This window comes from Ornithorhynchus anatinus, chromosome 3 (assembly GCF_004115215.2).
Source record: "Ornithorhynchus anatinus isolate Pmale09 chromosome 3, mOrnAna1.pri.v4, whole genome shotgun sequence".
In the NCBI taxonomy this organism is placed as follows: Eukaryota; Metazoa; Chordata; class Mammalia; order Monotremata; family Ornithorhynchidae; genus Ornithorhynchus; species Ornithorhynchus anatinus.
In genome coordinates this window covers 77,295,174-77,307,526 of record NC_041730.1, presented here as the reverse complement: position 1 = coordinate 77,307,526, position 12,353 = coordinate 77,295,174, and the positions used below count along the sequence as shown (strand labels likewise).

The window sequence follows — 12,353 nt, the reverse complement described above, 5'->3', positions numbered from 1 at the left end:
TTTAAGTCTTTTGATAAATAGAGTTTCGGGAAACCGACATTTAGGCTGTATGTCTCAGTAGTCACCAAGGGATGTCATTTTCTGGCTGGGACTTGAGGTGACCAATTTCTATCAGTAATTCTGAAAGTTGAAAGTCTCATTAAACTTGAAAGATTTCATGCGTAACCACCGGGGTGTTTTTCACAGGCTACTCATATTATCAAGGGAAATGAAGAAAAAATGGCTACGTAAAATCAAAGAGAATCAATGCTCCAATAAAAGTGCAAGGGAAAGGAAACAGTAAAATCTAACAACAAACCAAAAAGGAAAGACTTTGCCAACTCCATACATTCTGTGCAGAATTTCAAGTCTTACCTTAATCAGGTGCTCCTGTCTGTTAAATGGTAGAGGTTCTGTTGGATCATCAGGAATCTTTAGGTCTTCCTGGCCTTTAAACCACAGGCCAACCTACATCATAAACAAATGCAATGAAAAGAGCTCATTTTTTCCCCGTTTAGGTGAAATGTCACTGTTCTGTTTTTTTAAAAAACCCAAGTCAATGAATAGGCAGTGTAAAAAGTACATCTTTGGTCAAATCATTTACAGAGATGTGGGGTGAAAAGAATTGCCTCTGTGAAGAAAATCTTTGGTCACCTCATGTCCCAGCCAGAAAATGACATCCCTTGGTGACTACTGAGACATACAGCCTAAATGTCGGTTTCCCAAAACTCTATTTATCAAAAGACTTAAAATGAAAGAGTGACAAAGGGCATCTGATCTTCATAAAACCTTGCTGGTAGGTGGTAGACCAAGTCATCTTTTCTGCTCTTTCATTATTTGGGTTATACTGAACAGGAAGAGGAAGGGAATCTTTGGTGAGTCTTCTCTGGGCCAGAACCTAATGTCCCTCTAGAGGTTCTTCTGTATTGCTAGCTTTACAGATATCGGCTTACTGCGTAACAAGGAAACGTAGGTCTTGGCGGGGAAAGAGGGACATGACTGATGGAGTGGCCCTCTCTGGGAGATTGCAGCATAATCACACGGTTCTCAGGGAATCGGGGGGCTGTGGTGGGGATGGAGGAAGTGAAAACTACTGCAGCCCATCTGGTCCCAGACGCCAGGGTGGAAACGACCATTGCCTCCGGTCCTGCCCAACTTCAACACTGTTTCATGTCTTGTCTGCAACTAGTGGGAACAAATAACCTGAATGGAAATTCTTCTGATTCTAACTTTTCTTTACAGACAAATGTGTAAACACAGAAAATGTTTCTTACATCCTGGAACTTCTGAGTCACTAATCCCATAACAGACGCAGTGGACAACAAGAGATGAGTCAATAAATCTACATCAGAGAATTCCACGTGAGTGTGACTAAACAGCTACAAATGACAAAGAGAGGATATGAATGTGGCAGAATAGTTACTTGATCATTTAAATATAATCTTTCTTGCCACCATTACTTCACTTAGGGCAAAGGCATAGCATCCTTTTGCCTGACTTTCAAAGGCCAGCGTTTTGCTGCACTTTTGAAATTAGCTGATAATTAGATGAATCAGTCATACTCTTTAAATAGTGGTTCAGCACGCTTCAGGCTACAATGAAAAAAAGAGAAGAAAGAAAGAATACTGAATTGGGCTAGGGTGATGGCAGGTCGCAGCCTTCAATTTTCCATAGATTGCCTTATTTGGCAAGTGGCTGGTCAACCCTATGCTATTTGAAAGTGAGTTTTTGACAACTCTGGAAAAGATGTTAGGTGAGCATTTCTTGGATAAAATTTGTATTTATCCTTCTTCAGTTTGAAACAATTAGAATGTCTATTGGCTAAGGAGTGAGAAAAACCTACAAGGCAATCTGTGGCTTTCCCATAGGATTCAGGAGTCTTTACCATTTTAATAGACCCTGATTCACAGGGGCCTTGTAAGGACACCCTTTGCATCCTAGTGGGTGTTCATCCCAGAGAGGAAAAAATAGTTTTTCCAGCATTTATCATTTTCAAAGTACTTTCCTTTCAAAAATTATCACCGAGATAGGTTTTAATGATTACCACTAAATCTATATCAGTATATTGACCCAGCTAAGCTATGGAATAATGATGATGATGATAATAATAATGACATAGACATTTGTTAGGTGCTTACTATGTGCCAAGCACTGTACTAGGTGTTGGGGTAGGTCCAAGACGCTAAAGGTTCTCATCTCAGCATTGTTTTAAGGTTAACATTCAATGAGAGGTCCACTGGCTAACTTGAAAGAAGTCTACCATTTTACAAAATGAGAGAGGAATTTCCTCAGGAAGGCCAGGTTTTTTTAAAAAATGGCATTGCTCTTGAGGTGCTATTTTCAGAACACACAAGTCATTGATGAAGATAGATGTGTTACGCTGATTCCAAATTCACCAATCCCTCTTTGCTTCTTGAAGGCAGCATTCTGTTGTTTTCCTGTGGTTCACCTACACATATAAGACAAGGAAGTACTGTGGGCGAAGCTGAGGGTAAGGCAAAGAAATGGAGAGTGGGTTTTGTTTAATAGTTTTGCATATTCAGTGTTGCTATATTAAACTGCAGGATCCAACTTTCACCAAGAAATCCCCAGTCAGGTTGACAGAGTTTTGTTTTTCTTCTTCAAAGTTTTGAAACTACACCAACCCATTGCCAACATTTTCCAACCTCATCATGTTCGTGCTTTTGTCTAGTTAGAAGGATGTGCAATCTGGCATCCCGTGTAGTGACACACACTGTATGCTGTGTAGGTGGATGTAGTAGCTAGAGATATTTTTGCGTGTTAACTTTTGGCAGCCTTTTTATGCTTTCTCTGGACATGATCTATAAGGTTTCATCTCTTGGAGTGCTTGGAGCGGTAATCCATTTTTGACATAGCTTTACTTGGGAAACATTGTGAGTCCAAGGCACACTTTCAGAGTCAAACTCTTTGGTGTGTAAGTTTTGCTAAAGGGAGTTTTTCCATGTCTCCCTTACCAAACCTTGTTCCTCCTCAGCTTTGTCAAGCCACATTTTTCTCCACCTTTTATATCCTCCAAGAGGCATTTCCTGATTAATCACCTTACATTCCCAGCCACTTCACACCTTCAACCTCGCCAGCACTCACGCATTGATCGATTTATTATTTTGGATTTTGTCACTGATATTCACTTTTGTCTTTAGATCTACTCTCTCACTCTTAGCTATGGTATATTTGGTCACTATCCTTCTACTATTTCTAAACTCTTTAGGGGCAGGGATTGAATTTTTTAATTCTTTTGCAAGATACCCCTACACCTAATACTGTGTTCTGCCAATGTAAACACTCGAATAATACTGCTTATCCCGAAATACTGTTGAATTGGGCAAAAGGTATGGTCTCCTGGTGACTGTTAAGTGTTCTAACTTATTTAAGCTCATTCACCTTGACTCAAGGGTGTGGATCAATTCCCAGAGGAGAGAAATACTTTGCATTTACCACCAATTTTTCCCATAAATCTTAGATTAAATATCATTATTGAATAGAACGGAATAGAACCTGATTATACTCCTCCTGCGAAACCATGCCAGAAGCAGTTTTGTCAATAATCCTGAATCTTTGCAGTGTGTCGAGGAGCTCCATCTCAGTGGGTAATGGCCAAGGTTGGGCAGCTACTAATAAGAACTTATGCCAGTTTACAGTCTCTGAGCTTGCTGCTAACATGGATGATATCACTTGGAGCTACAAGGAAACAGAAATCGTTATGAAAACGTTCGTTTAGACCTATGGCATTCCTTGGTACTTTGCTTATATAATATCAAAACTCATACACATTCTGATGAAGAACCTAAGTTTTTGAGTGACAAATATCTTTCTCAATTCATATTGATTATGGTGGGCCTGGCATTATCCCCTCCTCAACCCCAGTCCATGACTCTTTACAATAATAATAATAATAATCATTATTGTGGTATTTGTTAAGTGCTTATTATGTGCCAGGCACTATACTAAGTGCTGGGGCGGACAAGCAAATTGGGTTGGACACAGTCCCTGTCCCAAGTGGGGGTCACAATCTCACCCCCATTTTACAGATGAGGTAGCTGAGGCACAGAGAAGTAAAGGGATTTGCCCAAGGTCACACAGCAGATGTGGCAGAGGTGGGAGCTGTTATATTGAGCAGCTCTTCTATGATGGCTACAAAGTCTATGCATATGAGGTCACTCCATTTTGCAATTCTCTTACTGACTTTGGTGGTAAACTTCTAAAGAGCTTTCAGTTGACCCTACTTTTTAGGTAGGTAATGTTAGCTAATTGTAGAAATGGCCCCTTTTCCTGTAAGCTGAAATAGATGTGTGACACTGCTAAAAACCTTTGATAAAGCATGTGATCAAGCAAAGATTTGAAAGTATTTATTTACTCATGAGCAATTCAGAGCTCTTTCTATTACTGTAATTCCCATTTTTCTGAATTGTTTTTGAATTACAGACTCGGTTCTCATCACTATGATCTACTGAGAACTCTGCAACACAGTAATTATTTGTTCTAATAACATTTGTGTGGATTTAGAGTATTTAGAATTCTAAAAATGGATTTTGTAAAGGGGCTTTCATTTGAAGATAGCCAGCAATCTGCAGCACTCATTCAGATATGAAATCTAATGGTAAATCTGAACTGTGGGATGAATAAGTGCTTTATCTTGGGGCACTCTCTGAGACAATGACAACATCAGCAAATTATTTATTCCCAGGCCTCTTCCTTTACTACAGTTTACAGGCTCAAAGTTTTATTGCTCCAACATCAAGAACAACAACAACAACAACAACAGAAAGATTGAAACCCACTTCATGCACGGTGAGGTGTAGCCAAGCATCAGGAATGTTGTTTGATCCAAGATTCAAAGTCACCAGGTCCAACAGAAGGTCAGTGAATGTTTTAGTTAATATGAGACCTAAGCAAACAATGAAAACCACTTTATTATGGGTGAATGTATTATCGTATCTCAGTTTTGGTTTTCTGTGATTTTTTAATAAATTCAATTCAATTCAATCGTATTTATTGAGCGCTTACTGTGTTTAGAGCACTGGACTAAGTGCTTGGAAAGTACAATTCATACATATTCATATAATCATAGGATCAGAAAACTACCAAAGCTATACTAGTTCTTAAATGGTCATCGGCTTTAACTCCCGGTCCCCATGGAGGTCAGCTCTTACTTATGGCATGAGGGCATCTAATTTTCACCTACACCAATACTCATTGACTCTAGCCCTATTCATATCTTCTGCTAACTGGAGCCCCATTCAAAGGGCTGCAGAAGCCACCAAAATCTAGAAATTTTCCAAAAGGTTAAGTTCCAGGAGGCAGTCAAGTGAATGATAGAAAGTCACAATCAATCAATCGTATTGAGCACTTACTATGTGCAGAGCACTGTACTAAGCCTTTGGGAGAGTACAATACACTAATCTAGCGTAGAGTTAACATAAATATAAAATCTCTGCATACCACAGGATAGGTTGCAGGAGGGTTAGGTTTCAGGGTGCACTAAGGTTAATACAAAAAATTATCCTTCCTACTGCTTCTATGTAGTTTTACGTGTATTGTCTAAAAGTCAGTCATTGATAACTGTATCCTTTAACATTTTAACTGAAAAGTTGCCAAAGTTTTCTAGGGAAAACCTAAATAAAAACAATACAATGTGCATCTTTCTGATTAAGCCCATATCTAAACTGCCTTTTACCTTTATTCCTTTCATATATAAACTAAATAAAAATTAAAGCCCATGAAAGATGAGAAGGAAAATTAAGGACTATGACCTAAAATGAAAATGTATTTAAAAAATCACAAATTTTATAGTTTTATGACTGTTTCATTTGTTAATTTTCTTTTTCCTCTTTGGTTCTCTTTTTATTAAAACAAGCAACCTCTTTTGAGCATAAGAAGAATATTTAAAAACAAAACATGTCTTGCTTTTTTTCTCCTTTTACTGGTAATGTCTGTGAGAATATTTTAACAGAACAGAGTACTTCAGCATATGTCAGCTGCAGAAACATCCCTATTCTAAGTGCTTGCAGCCTTTTTTTGGACTTGTTCCCAGAATGAGTTATTTCAGAGTGTCACAAACACTACCAAATATTATGTTTTTATTGAATCAGTAATGTTCTATTTATTTAGAGAAGCAGCATAGCCTAGTGGATAGAGCACAGGCCTGGGAGTCACAAGGACCTGGTTTCTAATCCCAGCTCTGCCAGTAGTATGCTGTGTGACTTTGGACAAGTCACTTAATTTCTCTGTGCCTAAGTTATTTCATCTGTAAAATGGGGATTAAGACTGTGAACTCCATGTGGGACATGGATTGGTTCCAACCTGATTAGCGTATATCTACCCCAACTCATTCATTCATTCATTCATTCAATAGTATTTATTGAGCGCTTACTATGTGCAGAGCACTGTACTAAGCGCTTGGGATGAACAAGTCAGCAACAGATAGAGACAGTCCCTGCCGTTTGACGGGCTTACAGTCTAATCGGGGGAGACGGACAGACAAGAACAATGGCACTAAACAGCGTCAAGGGGAAGAACATCTCGTAAAAACAATGGCAACTAAATAGAATCAAGGCGATGTACAATTCATTAACAAAATAAATAGGGTAACGAAAATATATACAGTTGAGCGGACGAGTACAGTGCTGTGGGGATGGGAAGGGAGAGGTGGAGGAGCAGAGGGAGAAGGGGAAAATGAGGCTTTAGCTGCGGAGAGGTAAAGGGGGGATGGCAGAGGGAGTAGAGGGGGAAGAGGAGCTCAGTCTGGGAACGCCTCTTGGAGGAGGTGATTTTTAAGTAAGGTTTTGAAGAGGGAAAGAGAATCTCTTAGTATAGTGCCTGGAGCATAGTATGCTCTTAACAGATACCACTAAAAAAAAAAAACTCCTGCAAAAAACTACCTAGGTGCTTCTGTGCTTAGTTAGAAGAGGAGAGTTGTATGCCTAATTTTTTACAAGCCTGGACTGTTAAGCATGGATCTGCATTTCTCTCTAATTGCTGTTCACATCTGCGTGGCCTGCACATATCTTTTTTTTTTTAATGGTATTTTTTAAGCACTTATTATGTGTCAGACACTGAACTAAGCTCTGGGGTAGATACAAGCTAATCATGTTGGACACAGTCCATGTCCCACGTGGGGCCTAAGGTATTAATCGCCATTTTACATATGAGGTAACTGAGACACAGAGAAGTTAAGTGACTTGCCCAAGGACATATAGCAGAGAAGTGGCAGACCTGGAATTAGAACCCAGATCCTTCTGACTGCCAGGCCCATGGTCTACCCATTAGGCAACATTTTTCCTCATCCTTTTCAACAAGGGTTAACACGAGTCAGTTTGTTCCAACAAAAAAATGGCTTAGAGCATTTTGGAGAGGTACCTTTTGTAACTAGATGCATTCCTTCATCTATTCAGCTTTTTGAAAGGTTCAAAGTACAGAGCCATTTTTCTTGATTTAGATATATATAGAGTAGTACTGTTTTTTATTTTGATTATATGGTTCAAAATTCTAAAATCCTTGGATAAAACATATCCAAAAGTATTGGTTCGAGGAAATAATCATTTCTTTTCTTCATTCAGTATTTCAAATTGCAGGCCCAGTATCTAGATTCCTTCTTCCTTTGATCCAAAGTGGTTTTGTTGTGGGGAAACTTTTTCTTCTATTTCTTTAGAACAATTCTAAGTGTCCTTTAATGTAGAAATGGCAAGAATCGTCCCATGGAGGAATATATTCAATAGTATCCGTACGGCACAATTTTCTCAACTGAATTGTTTCTTTTGACCCTATATGTGTTACTGGTTGTTTATTTCTGGGAGGCAATGTGGCGTGTGACCTGGTGGGAGGAACACAGGACTGGGAATTAGAACCCAGGTCTCCTGATTCCCAGCTCTAATCGGAATTGAGTTCTAATTCCAGCTCTGCTACTTGTCTGGATGACTACGGGCCAGTCATCTGATTTCTGTGGGCTTAAGTTTCCCCACTTGTAAAATATGGGTAAGGTACTTGCCTTGAGAAAGAGAGATCATCTCCAATTTGATTATCTTGTAACTACCCCAGTGCTCAGTACAGTGCTAGGCAAACAAAGAGTACTTAATAAACACCACTGTTATTACTATTCTGTTTTCCCTATTGTCCTTACTGTATACTCTGTCTGTACAACTCCCCCAGTTGATTGTAAGGCTGGGGCCATGTCTTCTTTTATTGGATGCTCCCGAGTTTTTCAATACAGTAGGCATTCCAGAGATATTAATGAGCCATCCTCTGTTAGGTTGACATTATCAGCCAATCAATGAATGATATTAATTGAGCACTTTCTGTGGGCAGAGCACTGTCAAAGGCCTTGGGAAAGTACAATACAATAGAGTTAGTAGACTTGATCCCTGCTCTCAAGGAGCTTATGGTCTAGCAGGGAAACAGACATTAAAATAATTTACATAATCCATGAAGGTGAATGAACTGTTAACTGAACAGTTAGTGGAAAGAGCATGGACTTGGGAGTCAGAGGTCGTGGGTTCTAATTCTCACTCTGCCACTTGTCAGCTGTGTGACTTTGGGCAAAACACTTAACTTCTCTGTGCCTCAGTTACCTCGTCTGTAAAATGGGGATTAAGACTGTGGGCCCCATGTGGGACAACCTGATTACCTTGTAACCCCTCAGCACTTAGAACAGTGCTTGGCACATAGCATTTAACAAATGCCATCATTATTGTTATTGTTATTATTATTATGGGGGATAAAAGAGTAAACATATTTCTTTTTCTGAAAATAAAGTCCAGAAGCATATTAGGATTGCTGGGAGGTGTAACAAGCAAAGTTTCTCTGGGACTCTGATTGGATAATATGAACTATTTAAATGATAAAATGCCATTTTTCACTGACTTTTGGAATTTTATCTAAGGGTTTCAGTTTTTAGGCATCTACAATCAATAGGTCAATCAGTGGTATTTATTGAGCACTTACATGTGCAGAGCACTATACTAAGTGCTTGGGAGAGGACAATACAACAGAGTTGGTAGACACGTTTCCTGCCCACAGTTAGCTTACCGGCTAGACTATACAGTCTAGAGTCTGCACAGTGCAAATGGACAGTTAGTCGCACAATTACTCAATTTCCATTTGTAGGCACAAATTTAGTAATTAAGATGAATGCACACTTGGATTTAGGAGAGGAACTAAGGCTTCCAAAAAGTTGGGTGAAAAGTTTGGCCTCACGTATTAATGCCAGGCTTTTTATAACTAAGAATGGCACGATGACTATATGGACATTTTCCTTTATCCCCAAAGATCCCTACATGGATTAATAACAATGTCACAGATATCATTCTATTGCCAAGGAAGGGGACTCACTAAAGGAAAGGAAGTACTTTTAAGAAAAGACTGCAAGCGAGTTTCCCAGAAGATACAAAAATTGTTTTCTTTGGCTTGGGGCCATGTTGTCTATTTCTTTGAGAAGGGGGGAAAAAAGGAAGAACTAGAGAGAAGACATGCCAAAAGAAGTTGAAATCTTCTTTCTGCTTTGATGAAATTTGGTTTATACTTTTGCTTTTGAATTTCACCCTAGTTATTTCTCAAGAAGTTTTGTCAAAATATCTTCTTTGTGTTAAAAATGAGAAAGATGAGATTGGGGAATCAACTAATCACTCTCGCAAATACTATCTGCATCTGAACTTGAGGAGCAGTCTGATTTAGTGAGCTTGTGGTCGGGTGGAGACGTGATTCTTCTCTGCCAAGCGGTATTCCACAAGTGAATCGCTTTCTTGGGGTCGAACTTATTGATGTCCGGTGAGTTCAACTGAATTATCAAGAGATCTGTCATATTCTCGGGCTTGACTTTAAAATGCATTTGTGACTTGGCAAGTTTCATCTGACTGAAACCACGTTCTGCTTCAGCTGAACTTGCAGGCAGAGTCAACACCAGGTCTACTAATGTCAAGATATTAGGGTACTTGTGTGAATAAACTGAATTTACTAAATCCCATGTTAATTTCCTGATGTTCTGAAATCTAGAAGACAAAATTACAAAAAAGAATCATTGGCTGGGGATGTGGGGTCACAGGCCTACACACACTCACTTAGAGACATCTCTAATAGATTCAATCAGTTAGCTTTTTTACTGACCTCTCATAAATCTCTAATTTCAACATGCTCCATTCTGTATCCACCTCCTCCACCTTCACACTGGCCCCCTCCAATACAGATTCATAATGCTTAGTAAGAATCGACACTTCGCGTTCGCCAAATTCTACAACAAAGACAAAAGAAAATTCTCAATGCCTGCAAGAATAGGACTTCAAAATCCCAAATAACCATTGCCTACCTATGATTTACACACCTTACCTTGTTTGATCTTGCCTGGCCACAGTTTAAAGCTTCCAATAGAGGTTGCTCCTACCACATCTTGGCTGGCATCCCTGAAACAATCTTGTAGCCTCTTCATAAGATTCGCTAACACTTTGCTTCGTACAGCAATGATGTTTCCATTTCCAGTGAGGTGGTTCCCATGAAGATGCGTGATAGAATCAACCGAACGCTCCTTTGGACCCAATCTTAAAAAAAATAGGAGAAAAATATCTGTCCGTGCCTTTGATAGAGACAATTTGTCAGGTTTGATCGACCTCAGTTATATGAAATATCCTACCTCGATCGATACATGTTGAGGGTTTCTAGCGTTGACTGCAAAGTTGCAAATACATCGGCTATGGATGAGTTCCTGTCATGATTAACCCGGGAAAGAATGCCGAGGACATTAATGACATCCAGCAGAAAGTGAGCAAACCTGAAAACCTCAGCATTAAGAAGGAGCTTTAGAAGTCCTTTGGCTTTCTGGTCACCGGATACACTTCCACCCTCTTGGATCTGCAACAGCAGTGAGATGAAAGCAGTTTACTACGTGACACCAAGGACCGAAGTCCTCTTAAAAGAAGTCACGGAATAAAGCGGTATTTAAATTCCTTACCTTCTTTAGGTGAAGGACAATGGCTGAGTATCCCTTAAGGAGGACTTGGAGGGCGGTTTGCAGGCGAGGGAGCCATCTATCACCTCCAACTCGAGAAGGAATCGTAGGGCTGAGCTTAAGGTCTTCAAAGGTGGATATCAGCCAACTTTTATTTAGAGGTGAATTGTGGTAAAAGTAGTGGATCTTTTGGAGAAGGTCGTTCACACTGTTGTACAGTTGAATGCTTTGTAAGACTCCTTTGTAGGCCAGCTCAAGGCGGTGGGCAAAACAATAGACTGTCTGCACACAAGGCTGGATTTCCTTTAACAGCACAGCTATCCCATTGTCTTCCCCTAAGGCTGCTCCATCACTTCCAAACCCAACTAGCTTCTTGGACCAGTCTGTGCTTGACAGATTGAGCTGAAGGTTTACTTCCAGTGTCTTGACAATGGCATTTTTTACAGTGGAAGGATCGGTCTTGTCCAAAGTTTGAACCCCCACAATTTGACAGTGGACTTTGCCCGCATAAGCAAACTGCACGTAGACGACTTCGGCCTCTTTGACTGTGTTTTCGGTGGCTCCAACGCTAATGAGGGAGAAGAACTTACATTTTTCGAGTTTCTCTCTCAGAATCCTGCGTTCCACTTCGGCGATGAAATATATGAAGGTTTTGGCTGATCTGTTCGTTCTGAACACCGGGCCGATGTCCACGCCTTTCATGTCGTCCAGTTTGCACATCCAGACGAAGTCTCTGAGGGGGCGTCCCGTCTTGGCAATGGCGTGGCACGACCGAAATAGATTCTCTATTCTTCCCAGAGTTACTCTGCTCAAGCGCTTTATCATCTGCTCTGAGGATGCTCCGCTTGGGTTGGAGATTCCTGTAGCCTCCATCCGTGAAGCCTTAGCGTGCGCTTCACTGTTGTTATGTGCATTTAAAAATTCCGTCCGGAAGTTGTCGGTGCCATAAAAAAAGCTGACTCGGTGACCCCCCGAGTTCACTCCATGTTTGCGACATAGGCTGCAAAACATCATGTCTGTGCCATCATCGTACACTAGCCAGGGGTATTTTTTTAACCAGATTTTTAGAAATTGAAAATTCCTCTTCGGTAAGTAGTAGTCAAGATTTCTCTGCCTTTCCCGTTCTTCTGTAAATTTTCTTATGTCAACTGGTGTACCGTTGCCTTGAAAATACCTCCATGGTGTTAAGGCTACAGTTTTCAAAAAGTACATTAACTAAACATCCAATTCCCCCACCCCCATGAGTCTTTATAATCATTCTATCCTTCTATTCCCTTTCCTTTGCTTTTCTCTCATTTTGTATTCACTAGGGATATCAGTTAGTCTTCACATTTCTGCAATTTATTTTGCCCACTCTTCTCCTAGTCTCCCACCCAACTTTAAAATTTTATCCTTTATTTAATCTAGGTTTCCCATCGAGTAT

The 12,353-nt window shown here is 40.0% G+C and overlaps 2 protein-coding genes across 4 annotated transcripts in view; both read right to left on the bottom strand.

Annotated features, from left to right (window-relative positions):
- SPEF2 (sperm flagellar 2) overlaps nt 1–12,353 on the bottom strand; it is a 171,695-nt gene that overhangs the window by 18,959 nt on the left and 140,383 nt on the right. For all 3 annotated transcript variants that reach the window (XM_029060866.2, XM_029060865.2, XM_029060869.2), the window contains 3 exons: nt 4,779–4,885; nt 3,496–3,678; nt 355–447 (listed from right to left, as the gene is read on the bottom strand). In XM_029060866.2, coding sequence (XP_028916699.1) covers nt 355–447; nt 3,496–3,678; nt 4,779–4,885 — 383 coding nt within the window. The remainder of the gene's footprint in view (nt 1–354; nt 448–3,495; nt 3,679–4,778; nt 4,886–12,353) is intronic.
- LOC114810188 (zinc finger protein 862-like) lies at nt 10,454–12,200 on the bottom strand. The gene is made up of 2 exons (XM_039911498.1): nt 10,934–12,200; nt 10,454–10,833 (listed from the first exon to the last, which is right to left on the bottom strand). The coding sequence occupies exons 1-2, from the start codon at nt 12,140–12,142 to the stop codon at nt 10,612–10,614; spliced, it is 1,431 nt and encodes a 476-aa protein (XP_039767432.1). The 5' UTR covers nt 12,143–12,200; the 3' UTR covers nt 10,454–10,611.

Coding starts and splice junctions, on each gene's coding strand:
- LOC114810188 (XM_039911498.1), bottom strand. CDS start 12,142: ATGTACTTTTTGAAAACTGTAGCCTTAACACCATGGAGGTATTTTCAA. Junction 10,834..10,933: donor TTGTCCTTCACCTAAAGAAG/GTAAGGAATTTA, acceptor CTGCTGTTGCAG/ATCCAAGAGGGTGGAAGTGT.